Below are 23,857 nucleotides of genomic sequence, written 5' to 3' on the forward strand. Positions count from 1 at the left end.
GCGATGTCTTCAATGTCTCTCCTTTGACGTTCCCAAAGCTATTTGAAACCCCTCCCTCCCTGCTACTCTTCCGGGGATCTCACCTCAGGGACAGCTACCACTATCTACCCTGCTGCTCACACCACATTCTTGGCCGTCCCCCCCAACTCCCTCTCTCCTCCCTCCCTCCCTCATGCAATTCATCACCAATCAACACACTTCTTACTAATTCTTGCATCGCACTGCACTGCTTCTTCCCATCCCCCTACCAAGCTGCCACCTTGGACAACAGCCTCCCAGCCGGTCTCCCACACATCCACCCATTCTCTCCCAGCAGCACAGTAATCTGTAAAAACAGCAATCTGGGGCTTCCCTGGTGGCGCAGTGGTTGAGAATCCGCCTGCCGATGCAGGGGACAAGGGTTCAAGCCCTGGTCCAGGAAGATCGCACATGCCGCGGAGCAACTAAGCCCATGCACCACCACTACTGAGGCTGCACTCTAGAGCCTGCGAGCCACAACTACTGAAGCCCGCGTGCCTAGAGGCCGTGCTCTGCAGCAAGAGAGGCCACTGCAATGAGAAGCCCGCGCACCGCAATGAAGACCCAACGCAGCCAAAAATAGAAATTAATAAATAAATTTATATATATATATAAAAAGCAGCAAACCGGTCACACCATTCCCCTGCTCAAGCCCATTCAGCGGCTTGCCGCTGACCTCTTGGTAAGGGCCCCAGTCCTTAGTCCAGCTCACACGGCTGAGCCCCTCTCCCCTCGCCTTCTGGTTTACAGCAAAATGAACTCTCCAACCTCCTTCCTGCCTTGAAGCTTCTGTGCAGGGTGGACCCTCCCCCTGGAATTCTCCTTCAACTCCCCGACCCCCAGATGGCCCTGATCAGGAGCCCCCCAACTCCTGGGACATTAGTCTGCTCCCTGAGCACCCTGGATGGCTTTACTAACCTCCGTCGCCCCAGAGGTCCTGATTTCACTGGTCAGGGTGGAGCCCAGCCATCACCTTCTTTTTCAAGCCTCCTTGGTGACCTAACGTGCAGTCAGGGCCAAGAACCACTGCTGTAGAGTATCTAGGGTCACTCAGAGTATTCTGGGAAACTCCTCTGCCTGGCTTTCTGGGGAGCCTGGAGAAATCTGTGTCCCCTCTAGGTTTCTGTTGGCCTAAGGTTACTCTCCTGGTGACCCTGCTCCTTGGAGCCAAGCAAGAGGCAAAGGGCCAGACCTGGCCACACTGCTGGCGGTGACAGTTCTGCAGGCCTCCAGGGACTGGGGCTGGTGCCCTGGGACTGTCCGGGGCTGGGCTCACACAGCACAAGAACCTGGCTCCGCCAGAGCCACTGCTGCCACCCAGCTGTGGCCAAACGGTGTGCTGACAGCTGGGCACCCAGCGCAGCCAGGTTCATGTTCTGTCTGGCTCACCTCCTTTTCTCCCTGAAGACTCCCACAAGAGTGTTCAATGAGAGGATACTTAGCCTCAAGGAAAGCTGTCTCAACAAGTGAAAAACGAATTCATTTGTTCAAAAAATGGTGACATCAACCTAACCCATGTCAGTAGCACCAGCAACCTGGTGTGAAGGGGGAACCTTCTTTGTTTCTTTTAAGAGCTCAAAGGTCAGGAAAAGGAGGAGAGAGGAGTGGAAGCAAAAATGGTTGCCCTGACCCCTTGTATGGTAGGAGAATGAAAAGCCGAGGCTGTGGGACCACAGAAGGTACGCGGAGGCTAACCTGATGATGAAGCCGCCTCTGACCTCCAGAAGCTTCCGTTCGCTGCTGAACCTCTTGAGAAGGTTGATCATGAACTTGTAAAAGTAGGAGTTCATGGTCGGAGTCGAAGGAGAACACTCCAAGCCTTTGGTACCTATAGAGAAAGGGACAGAGCCGGGATTTATTCTACGCCTCCACAGAAGATAAACAATTATCAACGCCAAAAAGGTGGGGGAAGAGTCTCTGTGTAACAGGATGAGGGAACACCTTCAATCAAGGGCCACGATGGCAGCAAAAAAGCCAGGACCAAACAAGTGTGCGCAAGCTGATACAACTCCGCTTACTGCAAAAAGCACCCACTTCCCTGTCCACCCCTCCAGCTGACCCTCCATCACTTAGTGAATATCTCCTACGTGTGAGACCTGCTGCTAGGTGCCAGAAATTTTTGGAAAAAAAAATTTTTTTTTACTCATTATCCTAATAAATAAAATACACTTGGGCTTTGTTTGACTGGTTAAGAGCAAATGGCAAGTCAAAGAGAGGAAAGAGAGAAGGCAGACACACAACCTCAATGGTCCATGAAGCCTGCGAGGCAGAAGCCATACTCCCTTCCCGCCGCTGCTTAAGAATAAGTCAATTATGCACACAGCCACCAGGGTGAAGACAGCACACACCGACAGAATGTGACCGAGCGTTTCCATCTGCACCCAATGTTTTGAAATCAGAGATTCTTCCTCATCTTCAGGCAAAGACGCTCTTTTAGAGTAGTACTTTGAAGACCCTGAGCTGGCTTTACAACCAGAAGCACACTCGAGGTCTCCCTCTTATGTGTACCAGCTGAAAATACACTGAAAGCCAGATACAGCCGTCACCACACTGTCCCTGCAACCCCGTCCCAGCCCCAGCCCTGCACATGGTCCCCTATGTAAGGCCTCCAGCGCGGAGGGGACGAGGGCGGGGCTGACACAATGCCGGGGTGATCCCAACGTAGTGTCTGTTCATACGCCCCTTGGGATCTCCCCCCGTCCTTCCTTTCTAACACATGATGACCTCAACAGCACTGCTGGAAAGAGCTGTCAGTGATGCTAGGACTCCTCATTCCACCTGCCTGAGGCATTAACAGGACATCTGATTTTTTTAAAAAAATAACAGCTTAACTTAGATATAATTCATATACCATAAAGTTCACCCTTTTAAAGGGTACGATTTAGTGAAACAGGCAGCGTGGGGGGTCTCTGGGAATCAAGCTTGGCTGTGCAAGGAGCATCAGCTCCCAGAAGCATCAGCCTAGAGCATAAAACAGGAACGTGTGGAAGCGTCGCCCAGAGCACTACAAGTGAGCCTTACAGAGGAGCCCCTACAGGCTGACTTCATCAGATGCCAGGAAGCAGCAGTAAAACCTTGTCCCAGGAGTTCTGTCGTTTTGCTGAACTCAGTCTTCCTTACATCCTCGTGTGGTCCTTACGGGGAAGTGGCTGGGAACTGGAAAAGGTGTTTCCTGTTTTGTTTTTCCTGGCTGTGAATTACTCTATGAGGATTCCTTACCAGGAGCCACACCTTCAAAATACTGTCCTGTCTCCTGAACCTCTTTTACAGCTCCTGTGAACCGTGCACGGGGCGAGAAGCCAGTTCAAGGACAGGCCTCATTGAATTTCTTGTTGTTTGCAGTGTGTTGTTCTGGGTCCCTGTCCAGAAGAGCCTGGCCCAGGCAGTCCTGAGTGACTCTGGAATGGCAAACAGTCTCTGCTCCCTGCCCAGAGGGGCTGTTTGCAGAATCAAGTGTCACATTCTCACAGATCGAGTTACCCCAGGCCCAGCTGGGGCTGATCTCCAAAGTGGTGGCTGCAGATACAGCTGCTGAGGCAGCCTGGCTGCCTCTCAGCCCCTTGTCCCCCTCCCCACACTTGAGGATATGTATTCTGCCGCCCCCATGGTGGCCTGGCCGGAGGGCAGAGGCTCCCCCCACGCCCCCCAGTGGAGGTGTGTGTGGACTGGAGCCCAGCTGCCTGCAGCATTCTCTTGGGTGCTTGTTCATGATAACTCCTTATGTCCCTGTCCCCTTCTAGCTTCTGTACGTACACCTCTGTCCCACCCCTTTTCCAGGCTTAGGTTCCAAAGGACAAAGGGACCAAAATGGGGACTGACCAAAACAAAATCCTCCCCACCTGGGGCCACAGTCTCCAGTCTCCAGGGACTGGGTGTCTTGGGCAGGCACTGGGGAGAGGTGCTGGGTGGTTCTGTCCCTACAGAGGCAGTGGGAAGCATCAAACATGGTGTTTAGAGCTTGGCTTGGGAGTCCATCAGACCTGGGTTCAGATCAGACCTCCACTCAACCGCTTACTAGCTGTGCAACTCCAGAATTGCAAGTCTCTTACCCTCTCTAAGTCTCAGTTTTCTCATCTGCAAAGTGGGGGCAATGAGAGCCCTCATTGAACGAGACAAACATGTAACGTACCTGGCCTGGGGCTTCCTAAATAGTCTGACCTCGGTAAACCGGGGCTGCTATCCCTGGCAAACGTGCCATAACCCAGAGCACTGCATGAAGCAAATGGTTCCCGTTCTCTGAGTCTCGGACTGGACGACTGAGGGCTGGGGATAGTCTGGAATGTCAGATCTGGGACGAGTTCACAGTCCTCTGCTGGGGGGCAGGGAGGCTGTGAGGAGAGGGGATCGCCTGGGACCCCTCCCCCACCCCCCACATTCAGGGAGGGAGATCTGGCCACCCCTCAGCTGACAGACCGGCAGAAGAGAAGGCCTGGGGCTGCTCCGCACATGTCGCCGCTCTCCTCAGCCACAGCCCGCTCTGGGCCCCACAATCCACTCTCTACGTCCAGGCCCGCATGGTGGCCCCTGGAGCTGAGGCCCTTAGGAGGCAGGAGGGGGCAGAGCCACATCTGGGAGAAGCCACGTCGAGTGCCTCCCATTCTCACAGTGCGGTGGTTACTGAGAAAGCTTCCGCTGCTCCGCTCAAGCACTACGAGGAGCAGCAGGCCGGGTGCAACCGAAGTGGGCGCCGGGCGCCTTCCTGAGGCTGAGACTAGGAGGGTGGGAGCTTCGGGGGAGCTGCCTGAGGCCGGTGGCCCTTCAGGCTCCCACCCACCAGAATGGGCTCTGATCAGGGCCACTGCCCTTGAGAGAAGCCTCTGCAGGAGAGGGTGGGGAGCCTTGGGAAGCTCGGGGGGAAGGGCAACACTGGCCAGGTGGGCCGGGCAAGGATGGGGCGCATCTCAGTGCTCACCACGGACAGGGTGAGGGCCTATTCGGTCTTTCCCAGCCTGTTTCCCACTGGCCCCACCGGCCACTTTTCTGACTCACCAGCCCTTCTGGCCCAGCTGGCTTGAGGTGGAACCTGTGAGATGTTTCCAGGCAAGGTTGCAGGCATGGGAGGAGGAGATGGGGTGCAGAGAGAACAAACCCGCTCCAGGGGTGTTACTACAGGGAATGACAGGCCTCTCTCAACTGAACTAATTTCTGCCCAACCGCAGCCTGCTCCTCCCCGTGGGGAGCTCACAGCGCCTCCACCGGCCGCCTCTGCCTCTCGCTCGTCTGCGTGCTTGACAAGCTCGGCTGGGAATCGGCCTCCTTTCTCAGCAGCCCATAAAAGCCTACTCAGCTCAGCTCTCCCTCGGGAGGGGCCCGGGGCTACATGCTGCCGGCCCATTAGGACAGGGCAGACCCAGAGAGGGGCCCGGCGCCCGGAGTCAGGGCCCGCCCTCCAACATGAGGATCTGCTGGGACGACAGGGCTGGGAGGCTTCGACTCAGGAGACACTGCTGATAGCACGGTTTTCCAGGCCCGCCGCGGACAGTCGGGGAGCTGTTCTGGCCGGGGCCCCAGGAGGTGGGGAAGTGAGGAGAGGGCTGGGAGCAACCTGGACACGGGTCTCAGGAGGGAGGCGCCCTTTGAGGGGCTGAGAAGAGCGGGATTTCCATTCCCTACTCCTGCCGAGGACCAGTCCCAGTGCCGCCTGCCTGGCATTTCTGGTTTAGAGGAGTGGGCTCTGGCAGGACGTTCACGTGACCACCGGCTGGCCGAGGGGCCAACAGATACTGCTGGGAGCACCCTGTATACAAAACCAGGCCGGGGCGTGGGCGGCCAGGGAGCCAGCCCTGCAGATGTTACTAAGTGAAACCTGATGTGGCGACATGAGAATCTGCAGAACGTCTTACAAACAGCCTTCCCTGGGATGTTTTGGATTGAGCTTTGCGGCTATGACGTGAAGGAGCCTCACATGTCAGGATAAAAATAGCTCTGGCCTCAATACACAACGCGAGTTACAGTTCAACAAAACCAGATGCAAAAACACCAGGCGCCCAGCCTGGGCCCAGCAGGGTCCCCGCTCCGCTCCCAGCCCTCCCAGCTACCTCCCCCGAGGGCTGGGGCCGTGTGCCTGGCCAGCACCTCCAGTGGGCATCTGGCTCCGCTGCCCTGAGAGGAGGGGGAAGGGCCGGGGACCCGGCGCAGATGCAGGTCCTGTGGCTGACTGGCAGGGCACTCCCGAGGATGTGACACCTTCTCTGGGCCGGTAGCTATCTGTGAGCCTCGCGGGGGTTAGGAGCGTGACGCCATGCCTGGCACAGGAAGTGCTCCGAGGAGCGGGCTGCGTGACTGGGAGGCTGGTATGGAACCGAGGGGGACGAGCAGGGAAGGGAGAGCCTACACACAGAACAGGGGCTGGGAGACAGGGAGGCCCCGGCCACTCGGGAAGCAGGGTCTCAGGGGGTGTGCAGTCCACTGAGTAGAGGGCCCAAACCCTATGGCTGTGTGGACAAAAGGGTGGTTGAGATGTTGCAGCAACGGCAACCTCGGGACCCAATCCAAAGGGCAGAAACTTTCTTTTCTGTGGAAAAGCCGGGGAGTCCTCTGCCCTGGGCAGTCACCCAAATCCAGGAGGCTTTCCAGTTGCCTGGTTCGGAGCAAGAGATAAGCTGATGGGCCAGGGCAGGGCCTGGGAGGACCTTCCAGCTGATGTGGCGGTGGAGAGGGGCCGCGCTGCCCCTGCTGGGAGAGCAGGGGCTGGGGCCAAGGGGGCGCTGGAGAGACCAGGAAGGGGCCTGGGTTGAAGGGGGCCAGGTTCTCCATCTGGGGACAAGTGAAGGCCTGGGCAGATGTGCTAGGGGAGCTTCAGACCCGACAATGGGGACTGGGTGATCGGTCCTGGTACCCGGTCCTTCTGTCAATTTAAGAAACTCTGAAAGAGGGGTGCTGACCCTTACTGGGCGCCTGACGCTGGGGGTTCAGAGGTGAGTATAGCAGGCCCCTGCGGTATGAGCTGGTGCTTCTCAAACTGAGGAGCACACAAGTCACCCAGCAATCCTGATAGAATGTGATTCTGACTCCGGGGTGGGCCTCAGCGTCTGCATTTCTGATGAGCTCTAGGCGATGCTGAGGCTGGCATAACCTGCACTTTCAGGGGGTCTAAGAGGTCACGGCCAGGGGGGAAACAGATGCGAACCCCACAGTGTGACTGGTGGAAGGAACAAAGTGTGAGAAAGGAGTCTGGCCTGGGATATCCTAGAAAGCTGTATGGAAGAGAAGCCATCTGAGCTGGCCTGGAGCACGCGTAAGCTCTTGTAACAGAAGGATGGAAGCAAAGGCAGCACTTTACACATACAGGGCATTTACCTTACCCCCTTCCATGCAAGCGCTCACAAAGCCCCCCAGGGGCCCATCACCCGATCTACACAGGAAGGAGAGGTGGCACCGAGGCAGGACACTTGCCCAAGGTCACAGGACAGGCAGCGCAGAGCTGCCCCAGCACCCGAGTGCTTTTACGCCGCCCGAAAAGGGTGTGTGGGCTGGGAAACGGTCTGGTGTGGCCGGAGGAAGTAGAGGGCAGGCCAGGGGGGAGGCAGCAGAAGGGCAGGAAATGAGGTGCTGAGGGGCTTAAGGCTGGAATGGGGTCCCTGAAGTCGCTGTGAAGAGGAGGGATACCCCCCAAAACTGCCAGGCTGAGGCCACAGCCCAGCACACAGAGGAGGAAGCTGGACCACCGATTCCACCACCACTGCTGGACAGGGTGGGGTTCACGTGTGTTGCCGTCTTCTGAGTGTGAAGGTGAAGAGAGCAGGCTCTCAGGCCAGGCTCCCGGGCCAGCACCACCGCTGCCATGATCCCCCAGCCCAGGTGGGAATGACAGTGCCCTCCTCAGAGATGGCATAAGGGTCAAGGGCTGATCCACGGGGAGGGTTCAGCGAGCTGACGTGAGAAGAGCTTAGAACGGTGCCCAGTCCTAAACGAGAGCTCAGCATATCACAGTCACCGCTACTATTGGCAAAACTACCAGGGGTGGCTTCCCGGGTTTCTTCTAGAATTTATTTCTGCACTTGGTCACGCCAGGCCGGGCTATAAGCAACGAAACTGAATCAGAACGTTCATTTTTGCCCGTGTGTTTAGAGCTGGGACCAGCGAGCCCTGCAGGGCACATTGACAAGAGCTGCTTTATCCCAAGAATGGGCCCCGTGGCCAGAAGGGAAGGTCATGAAGACTGGGTTTTGGGGGCAAACGTCAGTCCTGGGGTGACTTTTGGTCCCAGATCGCCACACTGCTGTGGTGCGGGGCCCAGGGGCCTGCCTCTCGTGCAGCAGGATGTCCAGCCCCGTCTCCAATGACGGACTCAGCCCAGAGCCTGCCTGCTCCTGCTGGGCCTGCCCACTGCAGGCCTGCTCCAGGGGGCTCACCACCCCCTCTCCCCAGAGCCTGGCAGGGCCCCAGCCATGTGGAGCCACACAGAGAAGGCACAAAAGTTGCCAAGTCACAGGGGACCCAACCGGTTGTTTTCGTGTCATATCATCAAAACACAAGTTAGGGAGACAGGGAGCCTTCCACAGGCTTCCCTCAGGGCCGCCCACCCAGGCAGCTCCCCTCTTGACTGCCCCAGAGGTGGCCCTCTCCCCAGCCCCGGGGCTCTGCCAAGGTCAGGAGTGAAGAGGGGCAGGCCGGGGTGGGGTGGTGGGGGGAGGGAGACCACCACCTCTGCCCCTGCCGCTCTGTGCTGGAGCCAGAGATGTTCATGCTAGGCCAGGCGAGAGCAAAATCCCCTGTGGACAACTCTGCCTGTGGCCCTGGGGACCACTCCTGTGGCGCTTTTAGGCCAGCACAGCAACTATCCAGGCGTGTAATGGGCTGGCTTCCCTACCGCTCCTGCTGCGTTCAATCTGCACCCTCCGAGTTTACAGACCCGACAGGAAGGCAGGGCCACTTAGCTCCCTACAAACACCACCGGTTTCCTCTTTGCTTGGCTCCCAGCCTCCCTGGCTTTCCAAAGTGCCTTTACAGGGACGGGAGGGTGGGGTGGCGGTATGGTGGCAAACGACCTTAAAGGGACACAGCTCTGCACTCCGCAAGTTCTCAGAGCTGTGCCCCGGAGAGCAGAGGAAGGCAGTGACCGAACAGGAAGAGGGGCTGGCCTCGCAGCCTCTGTGCACAGCCAGACGGAAGCGGACAGAACAAACCCCTCGCACGCCTGAGAAGCGATGGGAGAAAGAGCGGCCGCAGGGAATGAGCGCGCACTTCCTGCGTGCTTTCTGACTCACACAAGCACCCCTACCATCCTAACAGCTCTGGGGCCTTTGGGGCCTGGCGTGTGCCCTCCCCAAGGTGGCTGAGGCGGGAGAGGGGACAGGGTACAGCTCTGGCTTCCCATGCTCTTCTATTACCGCCTTGAGCTTGACCTTTTAAAACCATGGACCCGTCGGACAGATCTGGGGTCAACTATGGACAGCACGCATGTGTGGTTCCCACACTCCCTGCAGGGCACACATAGGTCTCGGGCTAAGAGCTCGGGGCCCATGGCACTGTGTATCCTTGAAGTAGGGAAGCATTACTAGCTTCAGGCACTTCCTTGGTGCTCTTTCCAGGATGGAATTTCTTCCCATCTGGCATACTCGGCTGTTTTCTATGAATTCGGGGTGAGGCCCTGGCTGATGTGAGCCGGTCTGACAGCCTTGTGAGCTGGGGCAAGTCTTCACCACCTTGGCCTCCCTAGCGGCCCACCTGTCTTGACAGGGCCAGGAGCTGGGGTTCAACCTCTTTGCCCTCCAAGTCCCTTTCAGCCCCTGCTCCCCAGCAGTGGAGGGCTTGCTGCCGGAACTCCCTGGACCAGGCCCTCTCCAACACAGACCCGAGCTGTTCATGGCTGTTTTCTGGCCCATCTCCACTAGCCAGTAAGCGTTTCACAGTCATCGGCTTCTCTGTGCCCGGGAGGAAGAGAAAAGATACCTTACAGATGGAGGGACAGATCACAGACAGTCCCGGGAGAACAAGGTGTCCCCTGCCCGAGGCTATGCTGCCTCAGCTTCTCCCCCTGAGGATGTGTGCTAACTGCTTCCTGGGCAGGGAGATCTGGGGGCCTGGCCGCACTGGTGGGAACCCCTCCCTCAGCTGCTGCTCTTCCCCCTTTTGTCCCACCCCTGCGGCGAGGCTTGGCCTCACACTCAACCTCTGGCACTCCTGCCTCCCATCCGGAGACGTCAGGCTGACGCCCAAGTGCTGACATGGGGACACAGGATGGAGAATGGACTCCTGAGCTGTGGGACAAAGGGTAGGAATCTCCTCCCTAGGGGTCTCCTGGTCAGGACGTGGGAGCCTCCTGGCCGTGGCCTCTGACTGCCCAGAGGAAACGGCTCACAGGCAGGGAAACCACCGTGTCCTGTGAAATGAGAGAAGGAAGCTGGGCTGCTGCTGCTAGAGCCCCTTACTCCTTCCTTGCTTTGGTCAGAAACAGCTGGAAACTTGGGACCAGCTGCAGGCCCAAGAGTGTGCACAGTGGCGGTAGCCTGAAGCCTGGGGTCCTATGTGACACCCCACTGCAGGGGCTTCAATTCAAGTGTCATCAGGCAGATGTCTTTAATGCATGGGCCTTCTGTGATTGAATGGCAGCCCTGGGGTCACCTCCAATTCCACCAAGCAGGTGTCCTCAGGGCCGAGTACCGGGACGCCTTCTGGGACCAGTATGGTGGGGCTGCAGGAGGGATGCTGCCACTGAAAGGCCCCAGATCTATTTGACTCTTGGCTTCTGCATCAAAGGAGGTCTAGAACCTTGTATCTGGATGTCAAGAGCTGCTCAGGGGACAAAGAGACACCCCAGGCAAATGCCCAAGATTCGCTGGGTACTTTCCTTCCAAGTCGCATCCCTGGGCATTTTCCAGGATTGTGTCACTGGAGGGAAGAGGCGTCTGCCTGGGAGGGAGGACCTGGGAGTCACACAGGCCCAGGGAGAAGAGCCACCTGCTGTCTGGAAGGATGCTGAGGGTCGAGCTCCAGGAGTGCTACGGCCACCTTTACGTTGAAGGACTGCCCGGGAACATCCTGTCTGAATTATCTGCTCTCCGGCCTGGGCTGCCTGCCATGTTATTTTTAGCTTCTCGATGAGGAAGGGAGCGGCTGCCTAGTCTTCCACCTGTGACACCCAAGACTCCGAAGCCCCTTGATTCCTGACTGGGAGACGCCACCCCAGGGAAAGAGACAGTCAGCTGACCCGGATGGTTTTATATTTAGCCAAAGGCCCAAAAGCCCGAGACTTGCAGGGAGATGAGGAAAAAGGGCTGTGAAGGTCTCTTACGGGGATGGAGGGCTGCTGTAGTGTGAGGTAGGAGGGTGCGGAAAGAGGGACAGCCCAAAGGCCAGCCGGTCCAGGACAAGACTGAGCACTGCCATTCCCAGGGTCCCCGAGGCTGCAACCCTCCAGGAAGGACTCACCGGGAGTCTTCAGTAGGCCAGCTCTGCCAGGGGTGGGCACCTGGAGCTCTGAGTGGCTGACCCGGAGGTCAGGGCCATCGAGGGGGCCTGGGTCATCCATCTGGCCTGCGGGGGAGGAAGCAATTTCTGCCAATACCTCCAGATCCTTCAGAATAACCTGGGGGAGAAAAGCAGAGGATGAAGGACAAGGACCTCCGTGCTGAGCTGTGGTTGGAGACGGAGAGCTCCCTCCAGGGGGTGGGAAGGGGTCTGCAGAGGGCGACGGGGCTGGTGAGAGCTGCCAAGACTGTGGCTCTAACAGTACTCGGAGGGTTCTGCAAAGGACATGGACCGAGGAGAGCACAGACAGGCAGTGGACGGGGGCAAGTGCAGGAAGGAAGCCGGAGTCAAGGCCCGGGAGTCAGCTCTCCCATGACCACTCCTCTTGTATATTTTAAATGGTCCCCAGGTGCAGTCTGTGCGGTGTGTGCCCCAGGGCTCCGGGGCTGGCCAGGCCTCGATGTCGACCTGTGCAAGGGTCCAACAGTGCCCTCCAGGCCACACTCCTGGGGGTGCCGGCCACGGCCCAGCCCACCACCAGGCCACAGGGCAGATCCTTCTACAGAGGTGACCCCAGGCCACCTGCCACATTTGGGGTGTAATTCTGGTCTCCAGGACGGAGAAGTTTCCAACTTCTAGACACAAGGTTCAGTTCTCGGCTACCTCTGCAACATTCATACGAAGATGTGAGAGGTCCCCAGGGGAGACCCCACAACCCAAAAAGCCCTTGTACCTTTAGGGGCTGTCTCCCCTTGCACAGCACCCATCTCCTCCAGCTCCTCACCTGGCATCAACGGCAAGCAGGGTGGTGCCTCACCAGGGTGGGGGTAGGGCACCCTGTTTGTGTGTGTGTGTGCGTGTGCATGTGTGTGTGTGTGCGCAACTCGGTAACTCACCTGTCCCAGCTCCTCCAGCAGAGCCCTTGCCACACTGCAGGCAGGGCTGCCCACCCTTTTCTGCTCCCCACTCACCTCTGTGCTCTGAAGAGGGACTGTGCCTGTCCTAGCACAGGTGTACCTGCAAGACTATCTCTAGCACCCAGTGGATGCCCAACAGGCACCATCCGATAGATGGATGACTGTGCCTGAGCCCAGGCCAAGAACTACCACGGCAACCAAGGGCTTCAGTCCTGAACCAGTGGAAGTGACGCAGAGCACCGGCGGATGGGGCCCCGGTGGGTGGGCTGTGTGTGGCTCGACAGGCCAGCCATGGAACGTGGTGACTATAGTCAAAATAAGGCTACTCCCAGGCTGTTTGTACGATGATGAAAATATTTTGGAGTTAGACAGTGGTGATGGTTGCAGAACCTTGTATATATAACAAAACCCACTGAATTGGATATTTCATTTATTTTTGGCTGTGTTGTGTCTTTGTTGCTGCGCCCAGGCTTTCTCTAGCTGTGGTAAGCGGGGGCTACTCTTCGTTGCGGCGCGCAGGCTTCTCATCATGTGGCTTCTCTTGCTGCAGAGCACAGGCTCTAGGCGCACGGGCTTCAGTAGTTGTGGCGCGTGGGCTTCAGTAGTTGTGGCACACGGGCTCAGTAGTTGTGGCTCGCGGGCTCTAGAGAGCAGGCTCAGTAGTTGTGGCATACGGACTTAGTTGCTCCGCAGCATGTGGGATCTTCCCGGACCAGGGCTCGAACCCATGTCCCCTACATTGGCAGGCGGATTCTTAACCACTGTGCCACCAGGGAAGCCCAAACTGTATATTTTAAATGGGCAAATTTTATCTAAAAAAATAAAAGATAATGCTACTATCCTCTCTCCATAGCTTGAAGGCGATTCTTGTCTCAATGCGAGTAACATGCCAGTACCTCTTCCTACCCTGCCCCCCTTGTCACTTCTCCTCCTGGTGTCCTCTCTGTCAGCTCTGGCCCATCCACCTCTCCCAGCAGCATGGTGTGGTTGGCATGCAGTTTCCCCGAGAACCTGTTGCTTTGCTTCCTACCCTGCCGCACCCCGGTCCCATCCACGTTGGACATGGAACTCATGCACACAAACGCCACCTCCCATCTGTCCAACCTCGTCCTTTCCTTCGTCTCTCTGCTGACTCTCAGCACTGCCTGAGCCCTGCGCTGTGCTGGGTGCTGGGGCTGCAGATGAGTCACACCTGCCCTTGCCACGGCCTGGCGGGCAGACCCACACTAGCCTGCCCTGTGCATCTGTGTACGTGATTTCAGAACATTCTGACTGCTGGGCCTGCAGGGAATGGATCCGTGCTGGCTGAAAGTCGTGGCTGCTAAGAACCCAGACAGATGGCAGGAGCAAGGGTGGCCCCTATGCCCAGGCCAAGAGCCCAGGGCCTGGGTGGGTCTAGGCCTGGAAGCAGAGAGGTCCAGGCCTCTGCTTCATCAAGGGAGGCCCCCAGAAGGCTGCCTACTGCAGCAATGGCAGAAAGAGGACACAGAGGGAGGAGGTGGATAGGGGAACAGGCAGCAAAGCAGCAATGGTGTAGCGCCGCACCATGGAGTAGCCCCTCCACCTGGCACATCCATCCAGGGAGCAGCAAGCCAACTGTGCCTCAAACAGCTAAACAGAGCTATGGGTTCCTAGTGTTTTACCCAAGGGGGCTGATGACATGTTCACACAAAACTTCCACAGGAAAGCTCACGGCATCACTGCTCATCATAGCTAGAAAGTGGAGACAGCCCTAAGATTCTGACACCAATTCTGATGTATGTCTTTATCTCACACCACCAGGCAATTTTCTGACACCAGCTGGGTATCCCACAATGCAACCTGATTCTGCCACTGTCTAATCTGGAGACAGCGTCAGAACCCACACGTTGGGGGCAGAGTGTTACAAGACTGCCCCCCAGAAGGCTCTCTTCAGATGTCAATCCTAAGTCCAGGCTGTTGTCACCTGTGCTTCTGACTGCCCGGCTATGGATCAAAGGTTCCCAGAACCCCCTCCTTGGCTTTAATTTGTTAGAGCAGCTCACGGAACTCAGAAAACATTTTTCTCATTAGGCCAGTGGTTTATTGTAAATGATACAACTCAGGAACAGCCAGATGGAAGAGATGCACAGGGCAAAGTATGGGGAAAGGAGCAGAGCTTTCATGCCCTCTCCAGGGGTGACACTCTCCCTGAATATCCGACCTGGAGGCTCTCCAAACCCCGTCCTTGTGGGATTTTATGGGGGCTTCAGTACATAGGCACAACTGATTAAATCGTTGGCATTTGGTGATTGATTCAATCTCAGCCCCTCTCCTCTTCCTGGAACTGGATGATGAAAGACATCTTTACTGCTCTCTTCAGTTAGGAAATTACAACAGTTTTAGAACCTCTGTGTCAGAAACGAGGAAGATCAAATATATATTTCTTACTATATATATATACAATACCACAAACCCAAACGTACATCAACTGATAAATGGATAAACAGAACGTGGCATATCCATGCCATGGACTACTACTTGGCAATGAAAAGGAACAAAGTTCTGATACCTTCTACAACAAGAACGAACCTTGAAAACATGTGCTACGTGAAAGAAGCCAGTTGCAAGAGGTCCCATATAATACATTTATATGAAACATTCGGAAGAGACAAATTTGTAGAGACAGAAAGTAGGCTGTGGTTGCCAGGGGCCAGGGGGAGGGACTGCTAAGGGGCACAGAGGTTTCTTTTTGGGGTGTAGTATACTTTAAAAGTTTGAGATTTATGGTATGTGAAATTCATCTTGAAAAAAAAAAAAGAAGCCAAAGCCCCAGATAAGCAGCATAACTCCCAGCCCAGGGGCACTGGCAGAGCAGTCGGTTCTTGCTCTGCCCACAGCTCGGGCTGGCGGGGCCGTACTCACTCCCCGTGATCTCACACTTGGCTCGGACTCACGGGGGAGCCGAGGGAGCTGGGGGGCAACCTGTGTTTCTTTACATCTCATGGCATCTGCCAGCCCCACTGCACCCCTCGTGCCGACTGCACCTCTGAACCACAGGCTACTCCTCTCAGGTCTGGCTGCACAGGTGGGCAGCAAATCCTGGTGGTCGAATGCTGTCAGCGAGAAAAACTGCAAGGCAGCTGGGGCCAGGCCAGCGCTCGGCCAGACGTTGACCCCCATGAGGGCTGCAACGACCCACACCAGGTCCAGCAGGTACTTATTTCCCTAACAGAAAACATGCTTGGGAAGAACCACCCTGCCTGAGAGGTCTGGCCCGTGAGATGTCCCCACCCTGTGAGTGGCCCCAGGGCTGGGCCATAAGAGGCAGCTGTCCTCGCTCCCAACTGGAGGTAATGCCCTCACTTGTCTTCAGTCTCACATACAGGCACCCGCTCAAGGCACCAGGGGGTCCACTTCAAACCCAGCTCTAGTCCACAAACCGGAGACCAATAAGCTACACAGGGCTTTGTGGTCACAATCCTGACTTCCAATCTTTTTTTTTTTCAAATAAATTTATTTATTTATTTATTTTCAGCTGCGTTGAGTCTCCGTCGCTGTGCGCGGGCTTTCTCTAGTTGTGGCAAGCGGGGGTTACTCTTTGTTGCGGTGCGCAGGCTTCTCATTGTGGTGGCTTCTCTTGTTGCGGAGCACGGGCTCTAGACACATGAGCTTCAGTAGTTGTGGCTCACGGGCTCGGTAGCTGTGGTTCATGGGCTCTAGAGCGCAGGCACAGTAGTTGTGACTCATGGGCTTAGCTGCTCCGTGGCATGTGGGATCTTCCTGGACCAGGGCTCGAACCCATGTCCCCTGCATTGGCAGGCGGATTCTTAACCACTGCGCCACCATGGGAGTCCCCCTGACTTCCAATCTTGACCCTGCTCTTCAGCCACCTGACCCTGGACCAGTGAACATCACCAGTGGACCAGTGAACAACCCTCCCCCCATCCCCCAGCATCTACTGCCGGGGCCTGTGCTGGTTGGAGGAGATGCAAGGCTGCAAGGCTGAACTGGGCCCTGCCTCGGACCAGAGTGACCTTGGGGGAGACGACGGGCGGTCCTGATGCACTGATAAGGCAGCGCCTGTGCAACGGGAGCCAGCAGCTCGGCCTGAGGGGGGCTGGGAGGCTTCGGAAGTACCTGAGCCCCAGTTTGCCTGGGAACCAGGGGTTAGAGGAAGGCACGCAAAGCGTTCTCTTAACTAGCAGAAGCCTTTCACGGATACAGGGCCAGACCCTGTGGCACATTCCAGGAAACTAGGCTTTGGCCCAGCTCTGGAGTGGGGTGTGGGGCTGGTGCAGAGATCAGGCAGAAGCCACAGGCAGGAGCAGGTCACCAAGAACTAGGACCCTGGGGCTTCCCTGGTGGCACAGTGGTTGAGAGTCCACCTGCCGATGCAGGGGACACGGGTTCGTGCCCCGGTCCGGGAAGATCTCACATGCCGCGGAGCAGCTGGGCCTGTGAGCCACGGCCGCTGAGCCTGCGCGTCCGGAGCCTGTGCTCCGCAACAGCAGAGGCCACAAGAGTGAGAGGCCCGCGTACCGCAAAAAAAAAAAAAAAGAACTAGGACCCAGGCAAAGAGGCAGGTCTGAACTTGGTTTTGCAGGTGATGTGGGGGGCTCAGTTTCCTCATATGTGCCAACGGGGACTCGTCCTTGCAAGGTTGTTGTGAAGATTACAGAAGATGCTTCACGTACTACTTCTGTGCTGAGATTTTTGGTGCCACAGCCGAGCTTGGTCAGCGGCCCTGGATCAGGGACTGGGCAGGAACAGCGGCGCACACATCGAGGCCTTCAGATTTCATCTCTGCACCAAAGAGAGTCTGCAGCGCCCATCTCTGTACACCTCCTCCTGCCCCACTGGAGAGCACAGCCAGCAAAGCTGCATTTTGAATTCTCATTTCTCACTTCGCATTTTGAATTCTCTTATTTTAGAAAGTTTAACACCAAATGGCAAATGAATGCAAATTACACTTCAATTGCACAATTAAAGCTGGAAATGTCGTCTACAGGTTCCTTCAGTGATCCCGGCCACGCCTCAAGATCTGTCTCTGGTCCCCGGGGGGCTAGAGCCAACAGACAGCCCCACTGTCTGCTGTACACACACACACGCGCGCACACACAGCGTCCTTCCTGTCCCGTACAGTGGGAGCCCCCTTTAAGTGGGAGCCCGAGAACACACCATCATCTCCTTCAGCCTCCAGAGCAAGGGGCTTGAGAGGGGCTATCAAAATGGAGGGCAAGGAATTGCCTGAAGAGCAGAGTGGGGAGCTGGCGGGGAGCCGCTCCTGGTTCCGAGGCCCATCAAGTCCAGCCACTGGCTCTCCCCCAGCCAAGCAGCAAAACCACTCAGTCCAGGTGCTGGACTTGAGGCTACGGAACCACAACCCTGATGCAGGCCTAGGCCGGGACTCTGCCTCTGCCTGGGGAGTGAGGAGAGGCTCCATGGGGCAACGCCAACAGGGGGCCTGGGACAGAGCAACAGAGACCACAGAGGAGCCACCCTCCAGCTGGACCTGGCTTTGAGTCTCTGCGCCAGCCAGGGTGTTAGTGCTCTACTCCCCTGGAGACCTCGCAGCCCTTGGCTTGAGGACAGGAAGCTCGGGGAGAAGGACAGGGTGATCTCAGCAGCCTTGATCACGCTCACGGCCTGGACAAAAGGCCGAGAGCTATAAACGCGCTGCTCGGCCTCTAGAAACGCAGAGCCAGTCCCCCTTCCAGAGAGCGGGCCGGCTGGGCCCATGCCTGCGCTGGCCTGTGGTCCTGGCTCTGAGGACGGGAAAGGCTCAAAGAAGCAGGAGGAAGCCACACCAATTAGTATGCACTACACAGCTTTTCGCAGAATGAATATAAAACACTTGTGCTTTCTTTCTGTGTGAGAGAAAGAAGGGGGGAAAGAGAGGGAGGGAAAAAGGTTACAAGAAAGCAATATTCTGCAGGAGGAGGAGTGCCTGCCGTCACCATGGCAACGGGCTGGGGGGGTGGGGAAGGCACATCAGCTGGTCTCTGGTCCCCGAGTGAGCTGGCCATCGATGAAGTGAAAGGGTAGGTGGCAACTGGGTAAGGAAAACATTTGACAAAGCAACTCTGAGGGGAAGGTGGCAGAGGTGAGGGGGAAGGGGTGTCACACCCTCCGTGGCTTGGGGAGCAAAGTAAGGAAGCCACGGGACTCCTGAGAAAGGCCTTCCTTCTAGGAGGTGACCTGACAGCAGCTAAGGGCACAGTTCAGTGTGGGAGGGGAGTCATCGTCTGGATGGGCCACGGCAGGCTGTCACCCCCTGCATTCCAGTAGGCCAAGGACAGTCTCCCGGATGGTGACTGCTCCCTCCTTCCCTTTTTGGTCCATCCAGGCGCTCTCTGTCCCAACACCTTGTCCACAGACCAGCCCTGGAAAACCGCTCGGGGCGGAAGGCCCCCTCCCCACTCCGCGACGTGTTCCTGTTGGTCCTTCGCCACCTTGGGAATAGCTGGAGACCCAGAGCTTTGCAAGGTCAAGGCTTTCCCTAGGCTTGCAGGCCCATCCTCTCCTCCTACCAAGACTCCTGAACATGAAGCCCCAGATGAAGCCCTCAGGAGATACTGAATAGATTCTCGCTGACCTGCAGTGCCAGGCAGGAACTGGAAGATGGATGCTTCTGGACAGCTTCTGCCAAGGGGGTGGCTGGAAAGGCCTCCCATCTCTCTACCCACTTATCTCTAAGAAGCTTTCTCCAAAGTTTGGCTAGGCCACTGGTCAGCTGATTAGGCCCCAGATGTCAACTGGCTCAGCCTTCCAGTCCCACGAGGAGGGAAGGAAATCCCCAGGGTGGGCCCTTTCCAGTCCCAGCCAGGAGGAGGCCACAAGAGTGTTTCCAAGCGATGCACTCGGGCTGGTGGGAGAGGTGAATTCAGACTGAAGGTCCTGGAGGCTGAGGTCTGCGGGCCACTGCCATCTGCTGCCTCTGTCCAGAGCAGTGGGGCTGCAGGGCCATGCCTGAGAGCTGGATCAGGTCAGGCCACTCCTTACTCTTGGGAAGTGGAGCTAAGAGTAAATGAAGAGGCACCGAGGCCAGGCGTCCACAGGAAGCCTTGGGGCCTTCTGCTTCCTTCCACACAGAAGCCTGTCCCCTTCCTTCACAATGGGTACAGCCCAGCAGGCCAAGGCCTCCTGAGTTCCTGACACCTATAGAATGGCTTCTGCGGCTGGTGGAATCAGCCAGAGAACTGACTCTAGGAACACAGGCTGCCGTCCCCAGGAAGGGTCCCCTGGAGGAGCTGAGGGAAGGTCAAAGGATCTCCACAGGCCCCGCAGCAGTCAAACTATGGAGCTCTAGGTGATGGCACCTGGCACTAGTCGGCACTGGGGCTGGAAGCCCCTGCCCTGGACACAGAGCAAACCTAGGCTGGAGGAAGCAGCGACCAGGCTCCAGCCTGGCCCAGCGCAACCCAGCCCAGGAGGGAGCGGTTTTCTCAGAAAAGCTTTCCGCTGCAACGGGGTCAGAGCAGGCCATGCCCAGCACTCTTGGGAGGCGGGTCCCGCAGCCTTGCAGCCCTGCCTTCTGCAACAAGCAAGGAAAGCACTGCCAAAAAGAACACTTAGATTTGGGGGTGGGGGAGAAGGACTGCTTAGGCTTAGACCTATTTTCCCACTGAGCAAACTACGCAGATTAAAGCCTTGTATGGCTTGGTAAAGCAAAATCAACTTAAAAAAAAAAAAAAGGATTATATCTTGGTTTGTTGCCTGACTTTGAAGCATGCCCTTAGGAATCAAGATTGCTTTCTTTTCTTTCTCCCTTCTCTTCTGCTTCTAGTGAAGTTTGAAATGTGCCATACATGCCAAAGGCCAGCACCTACTGCTTATTAAGTTCCACAGTGACAGCACAGCGTGGGTTCTGGCAGCCTAAAGCCTTCCAGCCTCCATCCCTTTGAGGGGAGAGGAGGGAAAGGCCAGCCTGGGGTGAGACAACTTGGAGACCAGTCCCCCCCACCCCCGCCACCCCTTCTCTCCCACTCCCAGGGCTTCCTGCTGAAGCCAGCCATCGCTCACTTGCATCCCAGAGGCCCTGACCAGTAGGTGCACCTCCAGCAGGTAAATTCTCCCCACGAGCCAGATAGGAAACAGGCAAGGGGCCGGCCACGCTGCGGGCAGCTCGGGAGCAGTGCGCACCCTGTTATAGCTCAGTTACCAGGTGATGAGCCGAGGGGCCGCTGTCTCCGGGGCACCAGTCCATGGCAACCAGGAGAGCGGCATGGGGCTGCACGGTCTCCTGCCCACTACCAGGTCTCCAATTAATCTCAGCGTGCTTGCAAGCCACTCAGCTCTGGTCCGAGGAGGCAGAACCAGGCCCCAGCAAGGGAGGGAGGAGGGTGGGGCAGGCCGCAGTGGGGTCAGCTCACCACCTGCCCCACCCCGTCTCTTCACTTGCTCATGAAACGTGTCTGGGCACCTCCTATGTGCTGGACACAGCCTCTGTCCTCATAGAGTGTGACAAGGGCTGTGAGAGGGTCTGAGGGCACAGGGTGCTATGATGACACAGACGGGGACCTGGCCGGCCTTGATGAGCAGGAGTGGGTGGCATACGTGACAAATAAGGCTTCATGGATTCACGGAGCATCAAGGCGAGATCCTGACCTAGTTACTTCACTTCCCTGAGTCTGTTTCCACTTTAGTAAAGTGGGGACACAGCAGAACGCACCCTCGAGGGGCTGCTGTGGAGACGGACTAAGACCACGCCTGCTGGGTGATGCCCAGCACAGGTCTGGCGTGGAGTGAGCGTTAGGTACACTTCCTGTCCTCAGCATCTCTAGCAACCAGAACTCCCCGCCCCGTCCGTGGGCCTTGCAAACTGCCAACAGGAAGATGTCAGGGAAATTTAGTTGATTCAGCTTTGGCCATCTCTGGAGGAGAAGAAATCGACACACATCTTGGGAGAAATTTTGACTTCTGAAGATGCTGCAAGTGGGCTGGGGGTGCGGGTAAAAACAGGGCCCCTGACCTGGCCACCACCACAAGGGCTATGGAGAGAGGGCATCAGGGCTGAGAGCTAGGGGCCTGGCCCCTAGCCTCCCAATAGGATCTTAGGCTGATCTGTTCTCAACCAGAGACAAGCATCAAAATCGTTGAGGGTTGTGGAGAATACCAGCACCCAGGCAACGAGGCTGCACCTCAGAGAACAATTCAGGCGGTCTGGGCTGAGGCCCAAACAGCCGGATTTTAAAAAGCTCCAGAGAGGGGTCCCTGGTGGTCCAGTGGGTAAGACTCTGCGCTCCCAATTGAGGGGGCCTGGGTTCGATCCTTGGTCGGGGAACTAGATCCCACGCGCACACTGCAACTAAGAAGCCCGTGTGCCACAACTAAAGATCCTGCATGCTGCAACGAAGATCCCTCATGCTGAAACTAAGACGCGGTGCAGCGAAAACAAACAACCTACCTATTAAAAAACAAAAGCTCCAGAGGATTCTGACAGTGGCCCTGGTGTGCGTGGCTCCCTGTGGCACTTCTGTTGGGTTGTTGGACTTTGACCTTTCTAGGTGAGGTGACTGATCACTTCCTGAGTTCAAGGAGAGATGGGCTGCGGCAGGTGGTCTGCTCATCCCTGGAGGCCAGTCGGCCTGTAGCTCGGCTCTCTGGGAGCCCCCAGCCCTGTCCAGGGTAAGACGGTTCACAACCAGCTCCCCTTTGTGGACTCCCTCCTGTGCCGCCCAGCCCTACTTTGGGAAAGCAAACCTCCCCTTCATCTGCCCTTCTCAGTCCACCCTCGCCTTCACCAGGAGCCCCCTGCCCAACTCAGGTGCTCCAGTTACGGTGCAGCTCTGGGTCCTCACTTGCCCATCAGTGGAGGGAATCCAGACAGAGATGAAGACTGAAAACCCTCCCGGCACACAAACCTGCCTTCCTAGAGCAGGTGATGGCGGCCGATGGCGAGTACTGTGGGTCCCCCCTTACCTGAGGGAGGCTGATGCGGGGCAGTGAAAGCACACAGTGCAGAGATATGGAAGGATGAGAGCAGCAGGCCTCCCCATAGGCTCAATTCTGGGACTGAGACCACGCGCCCCTCTCCCCTGCCCCCTCCACGGCAATCGTCTGCGTCAAGGGCTCACTGCAGAAGACCTCCCAGGACCTCTAGCGCTGACGGCCAGTGCCTCTGCTGGGCCGTGGGGGCCTGGGGCCACCTGTCCCTGTGGCTTGTGACTAGAGGCCTGTGTCTCTGCCTTGCTGGCCACAGCTTTTCTCCCTGCTCATTACTTCCCCTCCTCTCATTTCCTCTCCAAAGCCTCCAACGGAAGCCGCAGCGTCAGCCCCAGGGAGAGCTGAGTGGACCAGCCCCCGGAAGCCTGCAGCAGGAGAGGGTCCACACCTTCCTTGTTCTGGCTGTCTGTGCTGTGGCCCAGCTCATCTCTCCATGTGAGGTGGGCTCTCGGCGAGAGGAAGCAAGTTCTTGGCCCCTGACATCTCACCCCTCGGTTCTCCGGGCTGGCATCTGACCTGATCGTGTGATCTGACTATAAAGAAATCTTCGAAATTGAAGCGGGGGGTGGTGGGTGGTAGAGGGGTTGTTTTTGTTTGTTTTGGAGAGTGGATGGAATGAAAATTGGAGTGAAATAAAAACTGAGGCAAGGATATGAGAAGGAAAAACAAGCCCCATTCTTACAGAAGACTGTCCACTTTTGAGCAGGCCGCATTAGTATTCCAGGCAGTGGAGTCAGGACCACACAAAGTCAGAGCTGGAAGGGACTAACACAATCCAGTCCAACCTCAATTTAGGGAGGGAAATGGAGGTGAGGAGATGCCGTGGACTTGCCCGGTCCCACGGGGAGAGTGGGCAGCGTGGAGCAGAGGCCTGTCCTCCTGCTCTCCACCCAGGCAGCTTCCACACCGCCCCTCAGCCGTCCCTGCCACTGGCCCATTCCTTCTGGATGGGGCCCTGGGTGGGTGAGCAGCCCCAGGGCAGCCCGATGGGGCAGGTCAAAGTCAAGTGTGTCCAGACTGAAGAATAAAGCGCACCCCATCCCGGCGGCACTCCCGCTGTGCAGCGAGGTCAGACCTCCTGCGGGGTTTTAGATGTTCTGCAATCAGACAGAGCTGACTTCCAATTTTGGCTCCTGGCAGTGTGACCTTGGGCAAGTTATCGTCCTCACGCCTGAATTTCGTCTTATGTCAAACTGGGGATAATGAAAACCACTCCAAGATCACCAGGCAGATTCCTTAAGGAAACAGATGCGATGCACTCTGACCAGCGCAACTACCCCATAAACTGGTTTCTGCCTCTCCTTCTCCCAGACACGTGGCGTCCGGCACACAGCAGCCAGCACGGTTTCCAAAGGACGCCAGTGCTGGGGGCGTCGGACAGGCCATCACTGGCTCTCTAAGCTGCTGTCAATTACAGGGGCCTCTAAATAAGTGGCAGCCCTCATTTCTGGGGCAGACACTGAGGCATGGCCAATTTCCAACAGAAGGCCCTCCTTCCCGAGGGCAGGAGAGCACAGCCCGTCATGCTGGAACGTGAGTCAGAAGAGGAACCCATGGGGACTGGCGCCTCCCCACCACCCGCAGGGCACAGCTCTTGGGTTTGG

At 57.0% G+C, this 23,857-nt stretch overlaps 1 protein-coding gene across 3 annotated transcripts in view; it reads right to left on the reverse strand.

Moving 5' to 3' along the window:
* VAC14 (VAC14 component of PIKFYVE complex) overlaps nt 1-23,857 on the reverse strand; it is a 97,918-nt gene that overhangs the window by 36,147 nt on the left and 37,914 nt on the right. For all 3 annotated transcript variants that reach the window (XM_073795705.1, XM_033843993.2, XM_033843992.2), the window contains exons 13-14: nt 11,392-11,548; nt 1,714-1,846 (exon numbers count right to left, since the gene is read on the reverse strand). In XM_073795705.1, coding sequence (XP_073651806.1) covers nt 1,714-1,846; nt 11,392-11,548 — 290 coding nt within the window. The remainder of the gene's footprint in view (nt 1-1,713; nt 1,847-11,391; nt 11,549-23,857) is intronic.

This window comes from Tursiops truncatus, chromosome 19 (genome assembly GCF_011762595.2).
Source record: "Tursiops truncatus isolate mTurTru1 chromosome 19, mTurTru1.mat.Y, whole genome shotgun sequence".
Lineage (NCBI taxonomy): Eukaryota > Metazoa > Chordata > Mammalia > Artiodactyla > Delphinidae > Tursiops > Tursiops truncatus.